The sequence below is a fragment of the Sinocyclocheilus anshuiensis genome, unplaced genomic scaffold (assembly GCF_001515605.1).
Source record: "Sinocyclocheilus anshuiensis isolate Anshui unplaced genomic scaffold, SAMN03320099.WGS_v1.1 scaffold194, whole genome shotgun sequence".
Taxonomy (NCBI): domain Eukaryota; kingdom Metazoa; phylum Chordata; class Actinopteri; order Cypriniformes; family Cyprinidae; genus Sinocyclocheilus; species Sinocyclocheilus anshuiensis.
Genome location: NW_015546074.1, coordinates 1,365,224 through 1,390,540, shown reverse-complemented (window position 1 = coordinate 1,390,540; position 25,317 = coordinate 1,365,224). Strand labels below are relative to the sequence as shown.

The window sequence follows — 25,317 nt, the reverse complement described above, 5'->3', positions numbered from 1 at the left end:
TGTGGACTGGACGTTTTGGGTTCATTTTTTTTTTTTTTTTTTGGGTGGGGGGTTTGGGTGAACAATCCCTTGAAATGGCACCTATTATGCTTATTTTAGATTTTATCTTTACTTTAATTTGTAATATAACTGTTTGCACATGTAAACGGTCTGCAAAGTTACAAAGCACCAAGTTCATGCCAAAGGAAGTCAATCTCTCCAACAGAAAACACTTGCCTGAAATGCCTCAACTGCAGTCCTGCCATTATTTTCTTGACTTAGCTATGTCATGATGTTACACATTTTCATTGCCCTCAATGAACAGTTGGCTAAGTGATTTCATTGTGTTGAGGAGACAAAAAAACTTCATAGACTTCCAATAACAACACCATTGTTACCATAGATATAATACTGTTTACAGTAAGCCTCAGGAGCTAAAACACAATTATGGAACTGGGTGTTACATTTCCAACACACTAAAGCCTAGTTCACACTACAGGATTTTAAGCCCGATTTAAGCCCGATTTGCAAGTTAACGAGCTCACCGACTGGTCGGGCTGTGATCGGGGAAAATCAGCAGGTGATCAGCGCTTGGCAATCTTTATGTGTGAACTACTCAACGATGCATCAAAGAGATCTGCCGACGTTTAATGTCGTGTAGTGTGAACTAGGCTTAAGCGGCTAACCAATCACAACAGACTGGGCCTGCTGACCAATCAGTGCAGACATTTCAGAAAGTCGGGCTTTAAAGAAACAGGAACTAAAGCAGAGCGTTTAAGGCCGAGGGTGAAAGAGGTGCTGCAAACAGTGTACAGTATATATGTTTTGAACTTTAAATCATGTAAATGTATTCTAGCAGGCCCCAAAAATGAGCATATGTGCAAAACTAAATAAGCATAATGTGGGCACTTTAAGATTTGTCTCCACTGGAATAAAGGGGTCTAGCCCAAACCGACGGCACTATGCACTCAAAAAGGTAGCATTCTCCTGGCTTTCACCCAACCAATACTCATCCATCAGACTACAAGATGGGGAAGCGTGATTCACTGCCCCAGAGAATGTGTTTCCACTTCCCTAGAGTCCATAGGCACGCTTTGCATCACTCCCAATAATGCTTTGCATTACACATGGTAATGTGAGCCCTGCTGGAAAAAACAGCTTAAACTAGACTTTTGGTTTTTTGGTTCGTTATTCTTAGGTGGTCTCCCAGACCGGCCAAGCTGGTCTTTGGCTGGTCAGTCAGCTGATCTCCCAGTCTAACTAGATTATGAAGTGCCCTAAACCCCTCTAAAACTAGCAAAACAGACCAACCTGAACAAGATGGGAGACCAGCTAAAACCGGAAAACTAACTTAGGCTTCATGATGTATGGTAAACAGATATTTGCTGTCTTGGACTCAGTAGTGAGTGTTGTAACTGAGGACAGGTGATTTTTTGTTTTGTTTTTACACATAACATGCTCCAGCACAGTCCTGTGGTTGAGCTGTTGCTCCTAGACATTTCCATTTCATAATAACAGAACTTGCGGTAGACCACAGAAGGTCTCGCAGAGCAGAAATTTGACAAACTGATTTGTTGGAAAGGTGGCATTCTATGAGAACAGCATGTTGGGTGTCACTGAGAGCTTTGGTTCAACACGTTCTAGTCTGAGTGCTTGTCTAAGGAGGTTGCAGTATAGCTGTAAGCTTGATTTCATGCACCTGTTAGAAATGGAAGCAGAAGTAGCCAGAATCTTTCATTGAAAGCAGGATGTTTACATAATGTCATGAATTTTTGGGGATGGTACCATGTAAGATTTTGCACAAACAAATTAGCTTTGGTGAATTTGGTTTATTGTTCTTTATTTTAATCCACTGGAATAAAAATATTCTGGCTCTACTGCATCATGACTTTTGGGGATGAGCAAACCAAATGAGGAATGATTGCATTTACTAACTGGAAGAGAATTTCATAGCACTTGCAAAGAGGGCGGAAGGACGGAAGTGCAGATGGAAAAAGGGAGCGAGAAATGGAGCAAAAGACTGACAGATTAAAGACAGAGGACCAATTAAGCTGATTAGAGTCTTATTCTGCTTGATGAGCCGAGCTGCAACTGCAACCTTCTGCATTCATCTGGCCAACAGTCTCAGGTGCAGAGCGCCAGCAAACCTATCAAACATTGAGCCCCGATAAGCAAAAGACACATGCATCACCTCTGAATGAAGCCATTGGGTGCTGATAGCTAGATCTAATCAAACGTATTTAGCTGACACCCACTCGTATCTGAAAAAGGAGTTAAAACTCTAAAGCTGGGGTTGAATGCGGGCCCTGATCCATTCATAAAGCCATGTGATAGTGTTGAGTGACAGCAAAGCATTCTGTCTCATCAGAACTCTTTGTGTCACTTCCTCTGCTCTCTGCCATCTGTGCTGTTTTTGTGTTTGAAAGCTGAACTAGAGTCAGCAGGGCACATTTCAGTTGGGTTTGACTCAAAGCATGACGGTGTTCTAATAGGGAGTTCTAATGAGCATCCAACATAAGCCGTCTGAAGTCTCTCTCGTTTATCAGGTTCACTTTATCAGAGGCAGATTGTATCGTACGTTAATGTAACCTGATGATAAAGTCAAAAAACAGTAAAAAACTGAGACAGTGGGCCACATCTGCCAACACATAAACAAGCCAGGCTGACCTGGAAACGCTGGTTTAAACCGCATGTTGTGCAATAGATGTTGCAACCAAGCACACCTTGCACTGAAAGTTGAAGAAAGATGCTTACAATATGCAAAACTCATGGATGGCAAAATCACGGTTATGTTCCATACACATGGCTCTTTTTTACACACTTATAATTTAGATTTTAGAATTGAGCCAGTAAATAACCAGCCAGAATGCCTTAGCAACTATAGCAATGCCCTAGCAACCACCCAGAGCACTGTAGAATCATGGAATTAAGGGCTTTAGAAAATGTAAAAATCTAGTTTTTAGGTTTTGGTTAGTAGTATGTGTGTTTTTTTTATATATATGTTATGTTATGTTTTATTTTTATTCAGCAGGGAAGCATTAAATTGATCAAAAGTGACAGTAAAGACATTTAAAATGTTACAAGATTTCTATATCAAATTTCTGTTCATCATAGAACACTGAAAATAATGTATCAGTTTCCACAAAAAATATTAAGCAGCATAGCTGTTTTCAACATTGATAATGTTTCCTAAGCAGCAAATCAGCATAATAGAATGATTTCTGAAGGATCATGTGACACTGATGACTGCTTAAAATTCAGCTTTGCATTACAGGAATAAATTACATGTTAAAATATGTTTCAATAAAAAAACGATATTTTAAATTGCAATATTACTGTTTTTACTGTAACAAATAAATATAGCCTCGATGAGCAAATTAGACTTTTTTGAGAAAAATATGAGAAATATGAAAAAAATAAATAAAATCTTATCAACCCCAAACTTTTGAACAGTAGTGCCTATTAACAAATTGCTGCATTTTTCTTTTTCCACCTGGCCTTCTAATTCTTTGAATTTAATATTCAACAAAACAGTCTTCAAAAAGCTGACAAACAGCAGCATATATGTGGTATAAGGAAGTAAAATAGTATAACACTTCTTTCAAATATCAGTCCGTTTTTACGTGTTGTTTTCAGATTTGACATTTTCTTCACATTTTTCATAAATGTCACTGTTTAGAGCTACATTTTGTGGCATTAACTGACATAAATTAAGCGTTATGTACTGCATGTTTAGTGCAAGCAAAATACATTATGCAGTGGCTTAACAGCATCAACCATTTGAAGAACTTCACACGCCATTCTGGCTTGATTTTTGATGCAGATATACACGTCGGAAATTCAGGCTGCTCACAGACAACAAGAATGATTAACCAGTCCATCAGGAGTGTGTGAACTGATCCACACGGAGAAATGCAACAGGCCGCTCCTGCATTACAATGCAGGGTGATAATGATTTAACAGAATCAGTGGAGAGTATCATACAGTGCTTTGTTTTTACATCGACACACATCACCTCTGAGCACAATGCCAACTTATTAGACGTTTTAAAGGGTTAGACCCAAAAATGAAAATTCTGTCATTAATTGCTCACCCTCATGTCATTTCAAACCCGTAAGACCTTCGTTCATCTTCGGAACACAAATTAAGATATTTTTGATGGAATCTGAGAGCTCTCTGACCCTGCATAGACAGCAACGCAACTGAAATGTTCCCAAGTCCAGAAACGTAGCAAGGAGATCGGTAAAATAATCCATGTGACATCAGTGTTTCATCCGCAATTATACGAAGTTACGAGAATACTTTTTGTGCGCAAAAAAAAGTAGACTTTATTCAACAATTCGTCTCCTCTGCATCACCCTGTAGCGCCATTTTGGAGAATATCAGCTGGACTAAACAGCGTATGCTGTTCTGTGTCAGCTGCGTCACGCCGGATCCGTTTCCTACATTGTTTGCGCTTTGATTTGAATAAAAACAACATATCCGCGTGATGCAGCTAACACAGAATAGCATACGCTGTTTAGTCCAGCTGATAGTCTCCAAAATGGCGCTACAGGGTGATGCAGAGGAGACGAATTGTTGAATAAAGTCGGGGTTTTTTTCTTTTGTGCACAAAAAGTATTCTCGTAGCTTCGTATAATTGCGGATGAACCACTGATGTCACATGGATTATTTTACCGATCTCCTTGCTACGTTTCTGGACTTGGGAACATTTCAGTTGCGTTGCTGTCTATGCAGGGTCAGAGAGCTCTCAGATTCCATCAAAAATATCTTAATTTGTGTTCCGAAGATGAACGAAGGTCTTACGGGTTTGAAACGACATGAGGGTGAGCAATTAATGACAGAATTTTCATTTTTGGGTCTAACCCTTTAAAGCTGCATTAAGTAACTTTTACATTTCTTTTGTTTCCGTTCACCTGAAGAAATTAAGTTGTACTTTTGGCAAATATGTTTAAAATCATGAATACTCATTTATGAAGACATACTGGTTTGGTTTGTTTTTGTGTAATGCACAAGGTTTCCAAGACTACTGCTGTTATCAGTCAATGAAACAAAATGTAACATGTCATGTCAGAATTCATGTAATTATGAGAAAAAAGCAATCACATTCTTGTAGAATTTGTTATAACTTGAAAAAACAAATTCTGGAGTTTTTATTTGCAGCACATGGCCGCTGCAACGTCATGCGAAAACACTCAAAATAGCAGTTTTGAAAAACATGTTTATCTTGCTCATTAAGAATCAAACCACTGTTATGACAAACACTTTCAAACGCAAGTCCTCCCTAGTGCTAACAACCTTTTTGAAGCTTACATCATGCTGAAGTCATTTGCATTGAGGGGAAATATTTCACGCAGGCCTGTGATAAGTAGCTTCAGGAAGACAGGGCTTTGTCCTGGAACCATGTCTTGAAGTAGACGTGGAGCAAAGCCAATGCAGCCCCTCTCCCATCATTTTTAATGTGTGCCATGTGACCCCTGTCTTCTGCCGCACACAGAAGCTCATCCAATCATCATCCTCAATATGATGACATCACCTGTACGGGTGCCCTTAACTGTCAAAACAGATGAATGTTTTAATGATCAGTTTCCATACTGCTTAGCATCTCCGAGTGTAATCGACTAATAGAGATCCACAAAGCAAAGCCCTTGAGCACTGGAGCATTAGGACACAGGGAACATTGTGAATTTGTGTCCATCTGAATAAACCAATTTTTCTGGGAAGTGATTGGGAGATTATCAGGGTCACTTCAGAAATCAATCAATACCAATATGGTATCATCATTTTGCATCCCAAAAGCTTTGCGTTCTATGAAGGGCCGGACAATATACTGCAGATTAAATAACACAATTATTGATATTGTAAGCCTTTATATAAAAGAAATAAATACTTATGTGCATTACAAAAAAATCAAAACAAAACAAAACAAAAGAAAATAAAATAAAATAAAATAAAATAAAATAAAATAAAATAAAATAATAAAATAAAATAAAATAAGGGTATGGTGAAAATGCATGACTAGACAAAAATGAGGCGTTTTCCAAAGCAACTTCATAAATAATAAAACACATAAGCAAATATCCAACCTAAAACGTATGAAGGTCCTAATGCAGTAAATTAGAAATAATATCAGCATAATTTACCCAACAATATCTGCAAAACAATTCAAAGACTTTGTCACATCCATAATTCCATTTATGTTTTAGCATTCATGGGACAAACATGGCATAAATGTTTATTATTTATTAATTTTATTTCAATTTGTTCAAGCTGTAGGATAATAACAGTACATCTTACTGCTACATAATTAGTCAGCGTACTTTGCAAATTTGGAAGACTACAGACACATGCCTTAGACTTAAATGAATGTCACCCAGTTGTAAATTAGTTTCTAAAACAGGCAGCAAGACACAGTAGAGGTTTTGACTTGCGTTACACTTCTTTAAGTTTATGTGTATACACAACTTTTACTCAAGTACTTGATTTGTGTACTTCGTCCACCACTGCACACACACACACACACACACACACACACAATCAATCAGTATATATTGTATCAAAAAAGTTTGAGTGCCTTTTATTAGTTTTTATTGTCAAGGTAGGTCTGCATATACATGCATACATACATGTATGTATGCATGTATATGCAGACCTACCTTGACAATAAAAACTAATAAAAGGCACTCAAACTTTTTTGAGTCACAAGATCATTATCAGTGGATTTTGATTTCCTATAATGAAAACACACTTTGATTTAGCGCTCTAAAAAACACTTAAAAAAAAAAAAAGTCACAAGAAACCCCAAACACGTCCCACTCGTTTCCCCTCCTCATGAGACCTCGGGCTGAACATTTCCTGTAGGTGCCATCCAGAGGAAGTCTGGAACATGCTACTGCTGCTATTGAGCTTTCAGCTTACAACACAAACAGGTAGCTCCACAGGACATGCTGAAGGCCAGGCTATTTACTATATAAAGATCCTCCATCTTGACTATAATTTCCTGGCTAAAGAAAGGTCAGAAAAAGTGTGTCAAATAAAAGGCTCATATAAAGGAAGCCATAACCCATTGTGGATAAATGATCTAATTTATATCTCATACTAAGCAGGAAACAATCACACTGTCGTTTTCTGTTTTCGCCCATTTTGTTGCATACCAGGTGAACAATATGATATTGCAGTAAGTACTTGTAGATATGGATGAGGTAACAGGTTGTGATATAAGTTACACAGCAGAGTTTAGATAGTTAGAAGTTAAGATACATTCACAGCATTTGTGGCATAAAGTTGATTAACCCCCAAAATGATTTTGATCTCTCCTCAACGTTCATGTTTTGTGGCTATACATTGAATTATACAAAATTGTTTGTTCCTCGTTATGGTTATGGTGTGACACAATGGAAGCGAATGGGAATTTTTGTAGGATGTGAAATGTGAAGCTTTATAGCTTACAGTAATTCTTCTGTGAAAACATGCATATTATTTGAGCTGTAAAGCTCTTTAAATCATCTTTTTTTTCACAATGTTATGTTCTCATGGTTTCAAATGTTTTACATTGGCTATAACTTTAACCTTCATGTTGTGTTCCAGTCATTTTGACCCTGATTTTCTTTTAATGTTATGGCATTGGACTAAAACTGATCATTTAGGACTACAATCAATCAGTTTCTAAAACAAATACAAAACCTGTGCTAACTAAAAGAAAACAAGTTGTGACAGGGAACAGCACAGCACAAGGGTTACACAGAAAAGGCAAATTATTTTTTCACACTAAAATCACGTTAACACTGTCTTGTGGCTATATCACTGAAACAGTGAGTAAAATAATATTTCAACATGCTCGTTTTACAAAAAATGCAAAAATCAAGGTTACTGTAAGACACTTACAGTGGAAGTAAATGGGCCAATTTTTGGAGGATGTGAAATCTGCATCTTATCATTTGAAATATTTCATATAACTTTACACAGAAAAGGGTAATAAGTATTTCCCCCACTCATTATAATCATGTTAACACTAATATTTATGTCTTGTGGCAATACAATGTGTATTGGTCCCATTCACTTCCATTGTAAGTGTCTCACTGCAACCCAGATTTTTTTTTTTTGAAGAAAAAGAGGCACATGTGGAAATACATTTTTGTGCTGATCAACATTATGCCTCAAGTGCTGTCGATTAAGCGGAGTTGTACCGAACCCGAGGTGATGGGTTTCTTCAAATCTCAGGAAGCACCACTAGTCGTGACTATTGCTGAACTCTCAGGCATTGAATAGTAATCTACACAGACTCATTAACTCAACCTGAATGGACACATTTCGCTGAGCATCTCCCAGCACTCAAAGGACATCCAGCTGTTTGCAATTTCGGAATCGAGAGCAAATCCGATGTGTGTCAGATGATGTGAAACAAGGAGAATATCTGTTTGAGCGTTGGTTTGCCTGTCAAAGCAGGAACTGGGAGGTGTTCAGAGCTAACCTCGGAGGGCAAGGACTTCCCAGCGCCCCTCTGCAAAACAACAGCATGGTCGGCAGCTGACACGGTGACTCGGAGTCTGTCTGTGCGCCTGCTCTGGAAACTCACTGACCCCCACCCAGCACGTGAAGTACACTTTCCAGATGACAACACAGTGTAGGGAGGACATGTGAGAGAACACCCTGCAGTCACCTTCCCCCGATATGATCACACAGGAATGTAGTGGATTATGCAAACAGACATGTTTGGGAGGTGATGTCAGATCAGGACCAGGAGAGTGGGTGGTACCAACTATTGCTCTAGCTGCCGAACGCTCATGTTACACAAGCACAGTTGAGCTATTCTCACCTCTTTCTGCTCAGGCACTTTTAATGCCTACAAACGATCAACAGATTCAAATCGAGGCGACACAGAGGAAGCCAATGGCAGTTGTAGGAAAAGGAAATGAGAAGCTGTGGTGGGAAATGCCAAAATTGTCAATTTCCGACCTCCAGTTTTATTGCAGTCAGTAGTGACACAGCTTTTGGCACAGCTTCACAGGTTTGACATACAAGTAGGACAATCTTATTGACAGAATTGGGTGAATATCACTCGTCTAATTTAACCCTAAAGTTTATATTAGGAATTTTTTTTTTCTAATTTCCATATAGATTTTTTTTTTTTTATATTAAAAGGTGTTTTATAATAATGTTTATTTATTTTATTTTAATTGATCAAATGTTTTAATTATTAATTTATATATAATTGGTAGTATTGATTTCCTGAATAAATGAAAATAAATATAATAAATTAAAAAATATAACAAAATATACATTTCCTTCAATAAAAAACTATGGTATCACAGTATTTTACGTATATTATAATATTTAATAAAAAAACAATGACTACATCCTGACACATTGCAGTAATGCAAAAAATTTGCTTAATTGAAACGACTAAAAACACATCTGTTCCACCTTTATTTGACCCCATACACACCTTGCTACGTGTACTGCGTTAGGCTAACCGAGACTTATCAATTCCACTTATATATTGTTGCTCTTTTGTTAGTTTTGACTGCTTTTATTGTCCTCATTTGTCATATTTGTATAAAAGCGTCTGCTAAATGTAATGTAATTGTCTTGAAAATAATTTCACAATGCAAACAACCTAAATGGTCCTAAAATGTGTCTGTGCGTTTTTCTTGTTCTATTTTTCAAAATATATATATATTTTTTTTCCCTCAGTTTTGTAGTTAAGTATGACCTGGACATGTTGTCATGAGATTCAATATACAGTTGTTTTTGTTTTTTTCCCCCCATGAGAATCTGTTTTCTCCTGCATTACCATCATGAATTAGGAGGCTATTTAACACCATAAAATACGGAATGTTCCATCTGATAAAACAAGTGGGGGCCTGAGACTGATATTGCTGCAGATGCGTGTTCATTTACTCATTTGCTTTCATGCTCTCTCTAATGCATCAGATATATAAACAGAGATATCTTTATCTCAGTCATACTTTTACTGCAAATACATACTTCTATAAAGAATGACATAATTAAATGAAGAACCACAGGAAAATATAATTAAAAAAAACATTAAGGCAAACATAGACTACTCTCCCAGAAGGTCATAAAAAGCATCAGCAAACTTACTACGTTTCAACTGTTGCTACTAGGCTGTAACTGCCCAGAGTGTTTGGCATGAGTATTTGCATACTATTTACATGAGAGGACTGATGTTAAGGAGATACCTTCTAAAGCGTGTATTTACCTGTTCCACTTTAAGGACACCTGAACTGAAAGCATTTTTTTTTTTTTAACTCTGAAACAGTAATTATTACTTAAATATTTATTTGAAATTTGAGAGAAACTAAATAAACAAGTTTGTAGAATGAACACTTTATATGAACAGAATAAGGAAGTACTAATCCATCCATAATACATTCACTAAAGTCTCACAATCACTACTGAGCATGCATTAGTCAAATTCCCCTTCTAAGTATTTGCTTTGGCATTCACTCTCAAACTTCAAAGGAACCTGAAACACTTGTAGGTCAACGACAAACTAAATGTGAGTTGAACTCTTCACTAATCCAAAAACATGTGAAAAGACCAATCAATCCTTAACCAGCCCAAACTGTCCAGTTCTTTTTCTCCCAAAAACACCTTACAAGAGGAATGCATTAGGATGTCAGTAATGTCAGATGACAGCAATTCAGTGCCCTTAATGGCTGTCATTGTCCAGTGCCAGCCTGTTTATTCAGAAGGAATTTTTTAGATGGGACAATTTGTCCCTTTGGCACAGGCTTTTCCCTGTCCAGCTGATTTGAGAATGCCTGCTGAATGTCCATACCTGGCTTTTTTGGCCTTTTGTTATGTGGATTTTTGGATGCAAGACCTCAAGATCACAACGTACAGCTTGTGGACTAAAGGAATCGTTTGGCCAAAAAGTGACAATTCTGTCATTATTTACTAACCGTCATGCTGTACCAAACTAAGTTTGCTGTTATTTTTCCATTGAATACAAAAATATTAAATATTTTTTTAATTGTTATGCAAGTCTTGATATGCATAACAACAGCTCCAAACAACAGCTCCAAACAGACAAAAAAAACACCAATTAAGCACCATAAAACATTCCATATAGCAACACACAGGTTTAAAATGAAACAAGTGTGAAAACATAATGACAGAATTTTCATTTTTGCAACCCAGGCTCATTGCAAAGACGTGCCTGTGGTGATATTTGTGCAAAGTGATATTATGCAAAATGACATAACACTTACAAGGTGAAATAGTGAGTGACACTAAAACTGCGTTCAGTTTTATTTAAAACAGATTAACGTAAACCTGGCAACATTTTATAACGCTGGTTGTTGTTACTATCATGGCAGTTCGGAAATAAACCATCTGGTGAGTGGCGCTAAAAGCCACTATATATGCTGAATGATATGCTCTATCACGTTTAAAAATAAAAACGTACCACCTACAGTAAATTGACGGTTTAACAAAAGCAAACGTCAGACAAAAACACATTTGCTTAAGCAACCATGCCATTTTAGCTTGCTTCTACAAGTCTTTGAGTTCTTTTATCATGTCTTGTGTTTCACAGGACTCATACCAGAGCACTCCGTGTTGCAAGTGCAACGCAATACCAGGTGCGCCACTGAGCAAGTTTACTATGTTAGAAAAGCAATACATATGGAGCTGGTTATGTGATGCAAATGCCACAATTTATTAGTTTACGAATCATGCACTAAGTGTTTTCAGATCATAACAGTTGTTGGTGTTTTACTTCCTCTAGTGTTCATTTCATTTAGGTACTGCGGTGAAATGCATGGATACAACAGGAACGTTTTTGGAGTTTCACAAAAATGTAGCCGGCGTGTTTTTCCAATGAGCCTATGTTGCATTTTTGAGCAAACTACTCCTTTAACTCAGTTTTTTGATTCAAGGAGTATTGACCTTCACTTATAAGGTAAACATGTGTCTGCTTTTCCTCTTCCCAGCCCCAGCTGCCCACTTATTTTGACATGAGCAGTTCCTGTGCAGTTCCACATAAGACTGGGCTGCTTTATGTTGAAGACAATGAGGAAATGACCTAGCATGTGTGCATCTGAGGACATACAGATACGGGCTCTCCCGATGAAACCGAGAAAGAAGGAAGGAGAACGAGAGAGCGGGAGAGTGAGATGACATCATGGCAAAATTAAATAGGAGGATGGAGAAGTCCTGTAATGCAACACTGTAGATAGACATGAGACAGCTGTATTAATGAGATCTAGGACCGAAGGCCTTCCCAGCTTTTCTGCAGGACACATTATCTGCTTTGACAAACAGGAAAGCAACAGTCTCCAATGCTCAGCCACCAAAGAAAAGGATGTGAGGACTCCACATGTCCAACGGTGGTCTACAGTTTACAATAATGCAGCAACTGGCTACGAGCAAGCTAATATCAGATGAAAGAGGGACAGCAAACAGTTTGTGCACTTTTAATAGGAACAGTTGCATAGACAGCTGTCCAAAACAGAATTAGGGGACAGACGGTGTCTCTGTGGTGTCTTCAAACCCCATTGTGCACAGCTTCTTTAGTTCAATTAAGTCCAGATTATAATACTCATAATCTTATTATAAAGCAGGTATTATTGGTGGTCATCCCAAATAATAAACGCAGATTTGTGTGCTCTTATGACAGTACATGAACTAGTCAAAGTTTTTTTCTGTTTTACATGAGATGTAGTGCAAAACAGACAGCACCTGCTAAGGCTAGAACAACAATAAAGACATAGATAAATATACTCAGGCCGATTAATAAAAAAAAAAATATTGTGTACAATAAGTACTTGTTTGATTTCAGCAATGTTGTGCCTCACTGTCATCATTAAAAGTAAGTTTTTGTTTACGTTCAGCTTGCTGGATCTAATTCGCCCTAGAGTGTTTTTATACTGACACCTACTGGTCTGGATGCATGAAGTTTTGTCTGTTTAGCGATTGCTTTGTTTAATAAGCACCCCAGTTTCATGCCATACTTCTGTTTTATACCTTTTTGTTTTATGCTAAACAACTCATTGTATGCTTATGCTACGAACTAGAGTACTGACTGAAAACAGTATACAGAATAAACATTCGGTCAATCGCATGACATGACAGGTCATGTGATTTCAACATGGCATCACCCACGAGTGGCTGACCCACTCGATATAGAAGCCTTGTTTTTTTTTTAGAAGACTGATCAATTTCTCAGAAATGCTGTTAATTTCTTTATGTGTAAAACATGTACCATTAGCAAACATACAAACTGCACCTTTAATTTGTGTAATGTATAAATCAGCATTATATATGCCGCCCTGCTGTGTAGACACTGACATGATGATCTGCATTAAAAACAATTTCAGTCAGATGCACTTCAGTTCATTTTAGTGTACATCTCAATTGCTATCATTAGGTTTGTACAGGTTCATCTTTATGTACACTATTTATAAAAAAATATATATATAACAGTAATCAGACACCCTGCTCTCTAAATATCATATTATCTGCTGAAAAAAAAAACAGCTTAGAGTTTTGCTGGCCTTAGCTGGTTTCCCAGCCTAGTCAGGCTGGTCTGTTTGCTGGTTTTGGGCACCTGCTATCTGGCTGACCAGCTAAACACATGCGAGCACTGCCAACTATGACCAGCAAAGCATCTTAGGCTGGTTCAAGTTGTTTTTAATTAAAAAAATTTATTTTCCCCCCAACAAAACTGTCATTGAAACCACAGTGAAGCGCATCTTGTTGACTTATAAACTAATATTCACCTGCATTTTAATTTTCTTTCAAGAAGGATGAATAGATTCCTATCAGATAGTTGGTTAAAAAAGTTATGCACAGCTTTCTGCATCACTGTTACTGTATATAAAGCACAATATTCTAACATAGAAGAACATGCAACACTTACATATCTCCGCAGCTTCTTCTCTGGTGGCGACTTTCTCAACCATCCCTGACAGATGATTTCCCCTCCGCTCATTTTACAAAAGGAAAAACACAATCACAACAGTAATATCACTCTGAAGTCCTCAGATGATGCGGGTCCATCTATGCTGAACGCGCGTGGAGCTGTGGTGTGGATGTAAAACTGCAGCGCTGTGATGATGGGACGCGTCCTCTGAGCTCAGCAGGACAGTGTAAACACTGCTACACGCAGGAGAGACGCTTGACGCGAGGTGAGGGGAAGAAACGCTCGAGCTGTACGCAGATGTAGGAAGTACTGTTGGTTGTCTGCTGTTTGTTTTCCCACTCACTCACTTACACACACACACACACACACACACACCACGCCCACTGAATTGAAGGGACGGGACTCTCTCACTATAGGGATGAACGAAGACAATGAACCACAAGCGTGGAGTTCACCGCGCCGACACCGACTCCACACAGTTAGTGTATCTGCTAGATTACACACTTAGGCCCTCTTTTAAGCCTACATAAAGTTTGTAAGCATTTCTCAGATAATAATATTTACTTTAAGGGGTAGTCTAATGCCCCATGTTATAAAATGAGCCCCAGCAGAAAGCACTGAGTGATTTCCCAGAATTAGAACCACCAGCCGTAACTTTACCGAGCGCATTAATTAGAGAAACACACCACCTAGTGGACGAATTTATGTAATGCACGATCAACTATACACGCACTTCAGATGTTACGTTCTTATTGGGTTAAAAGGTGTTTAGCTTGAACGCTCAAACACTAGGATTTATATATTATTTTATATTAGGGTAACTACTCTTGTTCTAAAGGCTTATCAGGCCTACCTTCTTTTTTTGAAACACACACACACACACAACATGTCCTGCTTGCACTTACCCATTTAATGGCAGACAATGGTGACTTTCACTTTTTATTCTTTAAGCGGATGCAAATCTGTTGTAAAATAATCATATGCATCTCGTGGCGTATATTCCAAACGTTCTGAAGGAATACTGTAGGGTATATGACGATTTGGCATGATCTTGTGTTGCATTCCTGTGTGCGAGTGCGCAGGAGCTTGTCAATCATTTTTAATTTTAATAAAACAAAAGACTTCATTATAAAACTCAGAAGAGTAAGTATTTTAATAGCTCTGTTGTTCTCCTGTTGTCAGTCAGAATGATAGTTCTTGTGTGAACATTATAGGCTAGGCCTATTATATACCCAAATCAAAGCATTATTCTTTCCTTTTTGTATTAGCGTTTAAAATATTTATTTTGAAACGAATTAATTAATTACTTAATTAAACAAACAAACTTACTGGGGGACCAGAGTAGGCTATGACAGCTGTCATATCATACCCTGGCATGCCCAGCTGATGCAAAGCATAGAATTTATATCTACACAGAAGAAAGCCCAGGCTCTGCCACAGTACAGATTGTGTCGAGCCATTCATTAGTCTGGTTGTTTGATGACAAAAAGATTAAATGTAGTTGCAATAAAACGGGTTAAGAATCCCTACAACTGCAACAGCAGAGGGCTATTATTCTGCTGCGCGGAACTGCAGAAGAACTGATGACGGCAGTTTGATCTTCGGCTGACCAATCAGCAGAAAGGGGCGTTTAATTCCCGCCCACGTGTAGAAATCAAATATTCAAGCTGTTTATTCATTTTTCTACCCCTGAATGAAAAACGAAAAATTAAGCCGAATTCTCGTTTTTCACAAAAAAAGAAAAAACAAAACAAAAAAGGAGCCGTTTTCTCATTTCTACTTTCAATATTAAATAAAAAAATCAAATGACCAAAAGATACACTAACCGTTGTGGTTTCGAGTATCGATACATCAGCCCTTTACGGGGAACACGAGAACTCGCAGTAAGACAACTTAATCCAGATATTTGAATCAGATCCGCCAATTCGTTTGAAGAACCAAATTAGCCAAAGATCAGTTATCACGATTAGAAGATCTGGCATCTTTCAAATCATCTCATATGTATTAAGCGAGGTAAGAAGAACGGACCCCAGGTCAGGGTGAGATGAAGGACAAGGCACTGAGACGGAAACATCCGAGAGAAGTACCGACGGTAAATGGCACAACTATCTTATGAGAAGTTTGAACTCTTAATGAATATTCTGGAGCTCTTTACATGAAAAAGTCACTTTATTATTCACACCTAAATATGGGCATCTATACGGGAACCCTCCTATCCCATACGGTTGTAAAACTTTTTAGCTTCTCTTCTAATAAATTCAAAATTCAAGAGCAAATCACAATTATACTTTGCACTTTATTAATAGGTGAACATCTTAATAAGTGAACAATTAGTGTAATTCTGTCGCCACGAAAGATGAATTTTTATTTTATTTATTTATTAATCATTCTTGACCAGTTATTGACTACTAGCTAACGTCTTGTGCTGGTATTCTCCTCTTTAGATCAAAAGTCTACAGCCCATCTCCAGATCTGTAGAGGTTATTGATTACGAGGAACTTCCCACCGGTGTTCTTCAAGTCCTTCTTGCTGCTGAGCCTCTGGTGCAGGAAGACCTCCAAACTCATGTCCACGCCACTCCAGTCAGTCTGAGAGCAGGTAAAATGCCTCCTCTGATGATAGAGTTGGACAGCAATGAAGTGGACTTGAGACCTGAGGGTGAGTTTACTGGCACAATCCCAAACATAACACACACACCTTACAATATCTGCGAAGCAGTACCACAAATCATTGTCTTCATCGATTCATCTTTTAACAGACAACATTTGCTGGCGATATGCAATCGGCAGTAAGCTGGGACAAGGTGGATTTGGTGCCGTCTATAGAGCTCCGGACGTCACGTGACCCATTCTGTTTACACCACAATGCTGGCAGGCAGGGACAGCTGGGAGTGAATATGAAATGAATGGCGCCACCATGAGTTTCAAGGCAACAGAGTTCACTGCGTACTTTAATTCAAAAGACATAGACCTGTACATAGCAAAATTTACATAGATTAAGCATAACAGATCCCTATAATGCCCCCCTTGGTGCTTTTAACGTGTAGCCTATCAATAAAGGAACGGATAGATTTCCTGACCTGCAGTATCCTGATATCTACAACTACCTCATCAACTTTCCCTCCTAACATTACTCCGGAGACTCTTTAAAAGCCTACATATATATAAAAGAAAGACTACAAGGTTAAGAAGCTTACTTAAATGTAAAATGTTTCTTCTCTATTTTGCAATAAAAGACGGTTTCCCTTATTGATCACGTCTCGGGTAGATTGCATGTTTTCTTGCACGGCGGGATGTTGGACTCATGAAAAATAATCACGTAGTTTGTATTTGCCAAAACTGATTTACCGAAGTCAAAACATGGACGGAATTGGCAGTAGCGCGAGCACCGCTTAATTGTGAAGCGGGAGCGACCAGCCAGCAGAGGATTCTGAAGCCTTCCTCAAACAGTTATGTTCAGGATTTTCTTTTTTACTTAACGAATACTGCGTGAGGTGGGAAGAAGAAGGGCCAAGGGAAGTCATGTACGGGACACATAATTTAAACCCAATATGGGACGTCCCGGCTAATACGGGACGGTTGGCAACCCTAGCTTTCCCCTGCCTGTTCTGGCATCATGGCGCACAGCAGTTGTCCACCATATTGAAATAGTAAGGTTTATAAGGTCTAAATAGTCTGGTTTTAAATTACTGTTGTACAACTGTCGATACGAATGCTCTAGCGCTCTCCTGATTGCCTGCCAAAATGGTGGAGTTTAGAGTGCGTGACGTCAACCTCCGGAGCTCTATAAGGCGACTCGTTTGGCGGATGGACTTAATGTTTGACAGACAAACTTGCCTAAGACTGAGTTAAATTCCCATTCTACATCATAACATATTTCTTACTTCCAGCCTGATCATGCCAAGCCCCTTCCAAAAAAAGTCGCCCTGACAATCCTGGTCAATGAAGGCCCAGTGATAAACATTATTAAGCTGCTGGACTGGCAGGACCAGCAGAACTAATACGTCATGGTCGTCCAGCGTTTCTCCCACTGCATGGATGTTTTCTGCTTTGTGGAACGCAATGGAGGCAGCATTGACGAGAAGTTAGCACGGCTCATCATGTGGGGGCAACGCTAGCCGCGCGTGCATGTTGTCGCCGTGGAGTATACCATGGCGACATCAACTTGGAGAACCTCAAAGTCAAACTAATTGAATTTGGATGCGGCAGTCTCCTGACGGAATATGCCTACACAAGATTCTATGGTGTGTATTATCTCTACAAACTCTTGTGAATCAGTTAACTCAATACTTGAAGCTAAGGAGACATGCGGTGGTAATGACTAACATGTCAGACAAATTCTTTCCTCTAGGCACAGTTATGTACTGCCCTCCCGAGTACATACTGAAGGGTGAGTTCCATGGAAAGCCAGCGACAGTCTGGTCTCTGGGGATCCTCTTGTTCAGAATGCTGTGTGGATACTTTCCAGATAGTTTCGACTTCTACAGGACCAACATGAACACCTGGTCCAAACCTGGCTTGACAGAAGGTGAGTTCTTCTCCACAAGTACAATTCTAATACAAAACTTCATAGGCTTTATAGGAGAAGGCCATATGGAAAATGCAGGAATTTATCCTGTTTTTCAGACCTGAAGATCTTTCAGCTTAGAATAACGATTAGAGCGGATGTAGTTTATGGTAATAATCAGACGTCTCTCCCATCTTTCTGCACAGAATGCTGCCATTTGATCTGCTCCCTTCTGCAGCAAAAGCCAGAGCGTCGGCTTGATCTGGACAGGACTGTTCACCACGACTGGTTTTAGGTACTAAGAAAATAATTAAGGTGTATTTTGAAAATGTCACCTGTTCTAATAATGAATTTAACAATAAGCTAATTTCTGTGTTTTGTTCTAGGTGTAAGACCAGTCACGGCATCTTTTTTGTCTGCCAGGCAAATTGATGTACTTTTGTAAATAATTTAAGAATTGATTACTTTGTCTGAACGGCCGCAGAGCTTCCAGCCAGAGCCTTCACAGAGATCTACTATTTAGTCAAAAAAAGTTACCATATGTGTTAAAAGTGCACTTACTCAACTAAAACTTCTAGATTTTACATTTTATATTCACAGAATGAAACAGCGGACATTATTAAAACATAATTAAATTAAAAAACAACTGTTCTGCATCACAAGATCAAAGAGAATGGTTTTATTTTGATGATGTTAAATGTGATTGATGATATTGGTCAAAAATAAAAAAATAAAAACAAATGACTACTTTTTGTTTTCTTTTCTTTTTTTCTCAGGTAGGCTGTTAACTAATATCTGCTCCCATCTATGACAGAGAAGATGAATACGTTTCATGAAAATGCAAAACCTGTTTCTAGAACTTCATCAATATTGCTAATTTTGTATGTTTTCCTAATCAAACACACCTGATTCAGATCATCAGCTCAGTAGAGACTCAAAGACCTCAAATGGGTGTCACATATAAAAGACATTCCAAATGTGCAGTGTTGGGTGGCTCCAGGAACAGGTTTTGTGAACCACTGTCTAACGGTATCGACAAAAGTAAAAAATAAAGCACATTCAAACATTCAAGTTTTTTTTTTTGTTGTCACTTTAGAACACTGTTTCAAAGCAGGCAGGAGTGTGAGAACCTTGCAAATGGAATCACATCTTTAATATTGTGGAGTCCCAGAATGCACTGCAGGTACCTCTCAAAGCCCATCCCAAACCCACCATGGGGGACTGAGCCAAACTCTCTCAGCTGCAGATACCTGTCAATCACAAAGATGCTCTCTAAGGGTATGTACAGACGACAACAATGTAATAAAAACAGAAGTTTTTCATGTACAGACGACTGACCCCTGTGCGAACATGTAATACGCATGCACGTGACGTCACTGTTTTCACAAATGCATGTTTTTGTAGTTTACAGAGACGATAATGGTATTGTTTTCAAAAGTTTGCGTTTTCAGGCCCCCAAAACATTGTCGTGTAAATGCCCCTTAAGTCTGGAATAAAAATGCGGATGGGCTGCAAAAGTTTTTAGTGTTTTTAGAAACCTACCATGCATGTGTGTCCTCCAAACCAGCCCTGTGAAAAGAGGGAAAACATGCAGGAGATGCAAGTGATTAGTACTTAGTAATACATCTGTTAACATGTAATACATTTGGAAAGCATTACATTCCATTTTTGGTGCCGTATTTGTGTACAGAATTTTGATAATTAAAAGAACACGTTCACATTCTAACATACAGAATATATACATTGTAGCCTAAAAATACTAAAATAAGCTTCTTTTTTTTCTCATTACAAATCAGTGCGAATAAAAAGGAACTTTTAGCACTTGATGTTTTATTTACAACAGGGGTGTCCAAACTCGGTCCTGGAGGGCCACTGTCCTGCAGAGTTTAGCTCCAACTTGCCTGGAAGTTCCTAGTATTCCTAGTAAGACCTTGAATAACTGCTTCAGGTGTGTTTAATTGGGGTTGGAGCTAAACTCTGCAGGACACTGGCCCTCCAGGACCGAGTCTGGAGACCCCTGATTTATACTGTGAAAGTTTGGTGTCAGTTTTTTTTTTCTTTTTTCCAAAGAATCTTGCAAAAAATGTATCAGTTTCCACAAAAATATTAAGCAGCATAACTGTTTTCAATATTGATAATAAGAAGAAATTATTATTTTTTGTTTGTTTTGTTTTCGAACACCAAATCAACATATTAACATTATTTCTGAAGGATCATGTGACACTGAAGACTGTAGTAATATACACATATATACATACATATATATATATATATTTTACAGCATTTTGGATTAAATAAATGCAGTCTTGGCAAAGAGAAAGGAAAACTTGAAAATCGCATCATATGACCCCTTTAAGAGACTTTCAAAACTTTCCTGACGACAAACGTTTGAACGGAAGTTTATCCATGTCTTAAGTAATTGCAGCATATATTATTTTTATTACTATGTGAAAAGGGACTCTTTTCTAATTCTTACCGTGCTAGTCGTTGACTCAGAAGTTCTAGTCTCTCCTCTCTCAGGGATCCACCACAAAGCTCCCCCACTCCAGGCACCAAGAGGTCTACAGCAGCTGCCTGTCCAAAAAAATAATCAGGAATGACTAAATGTGAAAAGAATTAGGCCTCACTGACATGCTGAATTCAAAAAGACATGCCATGACATCTTTACCACATTTGATCATTTACTCAAGGCTTTAAACATAATATAAACATATTTCACACTGATTGATGAAATGACTGATGAAAAATCCTTAAGTGGAACTCATGGCACGACCACATGTAGAAAAGACTGATAGTAAGAGCTCATTCTTACAGTGTGGTTGGGCTGGTCCTGGTTGTCTCGGGCATAGAAAGGCTTTAACTCGTAGGGATAGTTAATGACAAACACTGGGACATTTCCACAATGTTTCACTAGGAACTTCTCATGTTCTGTCTGAAGATCACAGCCCCACTAATGTAAAGCATATGTCAAAGAAAGTGAGAACAGATCATATTAAAAAAAGATCTTCTCAAACTAAAATATACACTGACTACCATTAAAAAGTTTGAGTCAGTAAGGTTTTTAATGTTTTAATGTTAATGCAGCATTGATGACTCTCTTGTGCTCATCCAGGCTGTTTTTTTTTTAAAACAAAAATACGGTAAAGCCAGTAATATGTTGAAATATTATTCCAATAAAAAATAACTGTTTTTTATTTTTATATATTTCAAAATGTAGTTTATTCCTGTGATGGCAAAGCTGAATTTCCAACATCATTACTCCAGTCTTCAGTGTCACATGATCCTTCACAAATCTGCTCAAAAAACATTTCTTACTTTTATCAAGGTTGAAAACATTTTGTGCTGCTTAATATTTTATGCAAACTGTGATATGTTTGTTTCAGGATTCTTTGATAAAAAGTTAAAATGAACAACATTTATTTGAAAAAAATGTTGTAACATTGTCTTTACAGTCACTTTTGATCAATTTAACGCATCCTTGCTGGATAAAAGTAGTCATTTCTTACTGACACCAAACTTCTGAATGCTAGTGGACATCATTGTTATTTAATGTGCATTTCTTAAAGTATCTCTTATATTATGAATAGTAACTATTTAAAACAAACATATGCTGTACTTTACTTGCCTCAGTACTGAATGTAAAGTTCTGTGAACTGCTCTTTAGAATGTCTATGGCCTCAGTGTAAGAAATGCTGTAGAAAACAAATATAACTCAATTTAGAAGCGTGCAATACAAATGCAAGGTTTAAAGAGATGAGATACTCAAAAATTCAAATTAAGCAATTATAAGATTGATACTGTTTGAGAGAAGTATTACTTTATTCAGACAATTTTGTAGAAGAAAAAAAGTAGTGTCTTTCTCAAGCTCAAGGCCTTTTTTAAAGGGGTCATATGATGTTGCTAAAAAGAACATTATTTTGTGTATTTGGTGTAAAGAAATATGTCTCAAAACTCACGTTTGAATCGTCAGTGGCAAATTCTTTAAATATGAAAATTTTTCTTTGCGTGAACATTTGGGCGGCGTTATGCAAATCTTCCCACATCGTGACGTAGACATGTGGGGGCGTGTTTAAACGAGCCGTTTTAGGAGGGCGTGGATCAGTCTTAACTTTTATAAAGAATATCTCTTTGGGTTTGAGACTTTAGTCTTTGCAACTTTAGGGATCCATCTATGCACTAACAGCTTGTAACACTCCAAAGAGAAAGGAAAACTTGAAATCGCATCATATGACCCCTTTAAGAAGTAAAAAGACTTCAACTGAAATATAATACTTACACATTAAATTTTCTTTTCAACATGAGATCCACTTGATCCTGGGAATGTTCAAATAAGATAAACATGATCAGTGTATTACATGCATTATACCGGAGAAACTCTCAATGCTCTTATAAGGCACTTATAAAGCATAAAGAGCAATAGCATTGTGTGTCATACCCTGTTTCCTGGTGCAATGTATTTGTGAAATAACTCTACATCCTCTGCACAACAGGACAGCACATGCTCCGTGGCAGCCTTGAATAAGTCCTCCATTACCTGGAGAATGAGAAACAAGCTTTAAAATGAAAATGATGCATTATGACATGTACACACTTTCAAATCCACCTTAAAACCATCATCTGTTGCTTGATAGAGTCTTTAGTGCATGTAATTCACTGAGTGGGAAGGAATGAGTTTTGCACCTTCATAAGGTCGTCGAGTGACTCAGTGAAGGCAATCTCTGCCTCTACCATGTAAAACTCTGCCAAGTGTCTCCTGCTTTGAGAGTTCTCCGCTCTGAACGTGGGGCCGAATGTGTACACTGCTGAAAAAGCCCTACAACGGACAACAGCAGATGCTGAGCAATCACAAAACAGTTTAGCATTCAACTTCAGCTAATGAATACTCAGCTCGTTATACATTTTGTAATGTCTAATCTAGTGGATCTCAAACCCTTGACCAACACAATAATTATAAAGGTTTTTAAACTTTTTAAACAGACACTGGGAGCATTATTATTATTGATAAATTGGTAAATTAAAAACACGATTCATTTGACTCTATAAGCTTCGAGAATCTGATTCTGAATGGTTTTAAATAAATAATAGTTATTGCGGGGGAAAAGCAATGATTTCAGTTAATCTTGATTTTCTGTGTTTTTAGCATTATAATTAAGTTTTAATGAATTTTTAATTTAAAAAATTTCTATTCAATGGTTTCCTCTGCCACAATAAAGTAATGCTTTTCAAATTACTTTCATTTGGGGGCTTTTCTCAGCTAATATTGCTATTCAATTGTGTTATATAACAAATAAACTTCCTAATAAATTCACAGCCCTAATAATAAAATAGAGCTAAGATCAAGAACATGACTAGTTGTGTCTAAACTCTTTACCCTGCCATCACCTCCAGGTGCAGTTGTGCTGACACTGTTAGGTAAGCCGGCACAGAGAAGAAATGTGGGTTTGGATCGTCTGAGTCATTTTTATGACCTGCAGGCTTCAGAGAGCACAAAGAAAAGTTTTCATTGTTTTAAGGAAGAACCAAAAGTATCCATGTACCATATTTTGAAATAATATCATTTTGCTTGTTGCTATATCTCACATTTCACCCTTCAACTAAGAAATACATAATAAATCTGACCGTACCTCAACTTGGAAGAGTTCTCCAGCTCCCTCACAGTCATTTGAGGTGATTACTGGTGTGTGTATCTGCACATAACCGTTATCCTGTAACAACAATTAACACATTCACTCAAAAGGAAATACAAGCCATGTGAGAATTTTTGTTTCATAATTATAATTTGTTATTCATTTGCACATTATGCAAATTATACAAGTAATATAAGAATTAAAGAATGAAAATACATTCAAATATTTTTTTACTACTATTCAAAAGTTTTGGGCCAGTAAGATTTTTTATAAATAAACATTTATAATATTACAAACTGTATAAAAAATATATAAATATATAACATTTATAAATACATTTATATTCTTTTTTATAAATTTTGTAAAAATGTATAAATACATTGTTAATTATTAAATTACATTAATTATTTCAAATAAATGCTGTTGTTTTGAACTTTCTGTTCAACAAAGAATCCTGAAAAAAAGCATCATGGTTTCCACATAAATAATAAGCAGCAGAACTGTTTTAACATTGATAAGAATTGTTTCTTTAGCAGCAAATCAGCATATTAGAATGATTTCTGAAGGATTCATGTGGCACTGAAGACTGGAGTAATGATGCTCTCCTTTACAGGAATAAGCTACTTATTAAAATATATTAAAATATAAAACAGTTATTTTTAAATTGCATAAATATTTCACAATATTACTGTTCTTACTTTATTTTTGATCAAATAAACGCAGCCTTGGTGAGCATAAGAGATTTCTTTCAAAAACATTAAATCTTACTGATGCCAAACTTTTGAACAGTAATGTGTAAATTATAACTTTTCACCCTGAAGAATGACTGGATAGCGGTTGTAGCCTCACTGCGTATCCTGAGCAAAGAGCTGAAGGCATTTGTTCGGCATCTGAGGTGAGGAAACTGCCTGACATACTCCAGAGAATGACGCTCCTTGATCTTGAAAGGAAAGTCCTAGAGCAGACATACTCTGTCAATATATTAAGTCAGACTTTTTTTTATATAAATCACTTTATCTATTTTCTCTGACTGATTCATTTTCAAAGTAAAGACTCACCACAGGATTGCATTCACCAACCACTTTAATATGCTGAGCATGTAACTCCACATTTTGTCTCTTATTTATGCTCTTCTCTAAGGTGCCAGTGATGTCAACAGCACAGCCAAATGTGAGGTCTCTTGACAAGAAGGGAGGATAAATCAAAACTATTCATCTACAGAGGCCCTAAAGAGTATTTAAACAAATAAAAACAAAACAATTTTTTCTTTGATTTTTAGTGGATGCATGAAATCAGTTCCCTCAGATTCACACA

The 25,317-nt window shown here is 37.4% G+C and overlaps 2 protein-coding genes across 3 annotated transcripts in view; both read right to left on the bottom strand.

Moving 5' to 3' along the window:
* LOC107699826 (GRB2-associated-binding protein 2-like) overlaps positions 1 to 14,334 on the bottom strand; it is an 89,356-nt gene extending 75,022 nt beyond the window's left edge. Inside the window, exon 1 of the mRNA XM_016501220.1 lies at positions 13,868 to 14,334. Within this exon, the coding sequence (XP_016356706.1) occupies positions 13,868 to 13,939 (72 nt within the window). The 5' untranslated portion in view covers positions 13,940 to 14,334. The remainder of the gene's footprint in view (positions 1 to 13,867) is intronic.
* Positions 14,335 to 19,031: 4,697 nt separating this feature from the next.
* LOC107699825 (probable asparagine--tRNA ligase, mitochondrial) overlaps positions 19,032 to 25,317 on the bottom strand; it is an 8,598-nt gene continuing 2,312 nt past the window's right edge. The window contains exons 4-16 of one of the 2 annotated variants that reach the window (XM_016501218.1): positions 25,062 to 25,182; positions 24,818 to 24,958; positions 24,001 to 24,081; positions 23,748 to 23,851; positions 23,057 to 23,189; positions 22,812 to 22,910; positions 22,653 to 22,690; positions 22,002 to 22,068; positions 21,189 to 21,326; positions 20,853 to 20,950; positions 19,919 to 19,945; positions 19,507 to 19,626; positions 19,032 to 19,399 (exon numbers count right to left, since the gene is read on the bottom strand). In XM_016501218.1, the coding sequence (XP_016356704.1) occupies positions 19,300 to 19,399; positions 19,507 to 19,626; positions 19,919 to 19,945; positions 20,853 to 20,950; positions 21,189 to 21,326; positions 22,002 to 22,068; positions 22,653 to 22,690; positions 22,812 to 22,910; positions 23,057 to 23,189; positions 23,748 to 23,851; positions 24,001 to 24,081; positions 24,818 to 24,958; positions 25,062 to 25,182 (1,267 nt within the window). In that variant the 3' untranslated portion in view covers positions 19,032 to 19,299. Of the gene's footprint in view, positions 19,627 to 19,918; positions 19,946 to 20,852; positions 20,951 to 21,188; positions 21,327 to 22,001; positions 22,069 to 22,652; positions 22,691 to 22,811; positions 22,911 to 23,056; positions 23,190 to 23,747; positions 23,852 to 24,000; positions 24,082 to 24,817; positions 24,959 to 25,061; positions 25,183 to 25,317 lie in introns of both variants that reach the window. The other variant, XM_016501219.1, reaches the window with a different exon arrangement.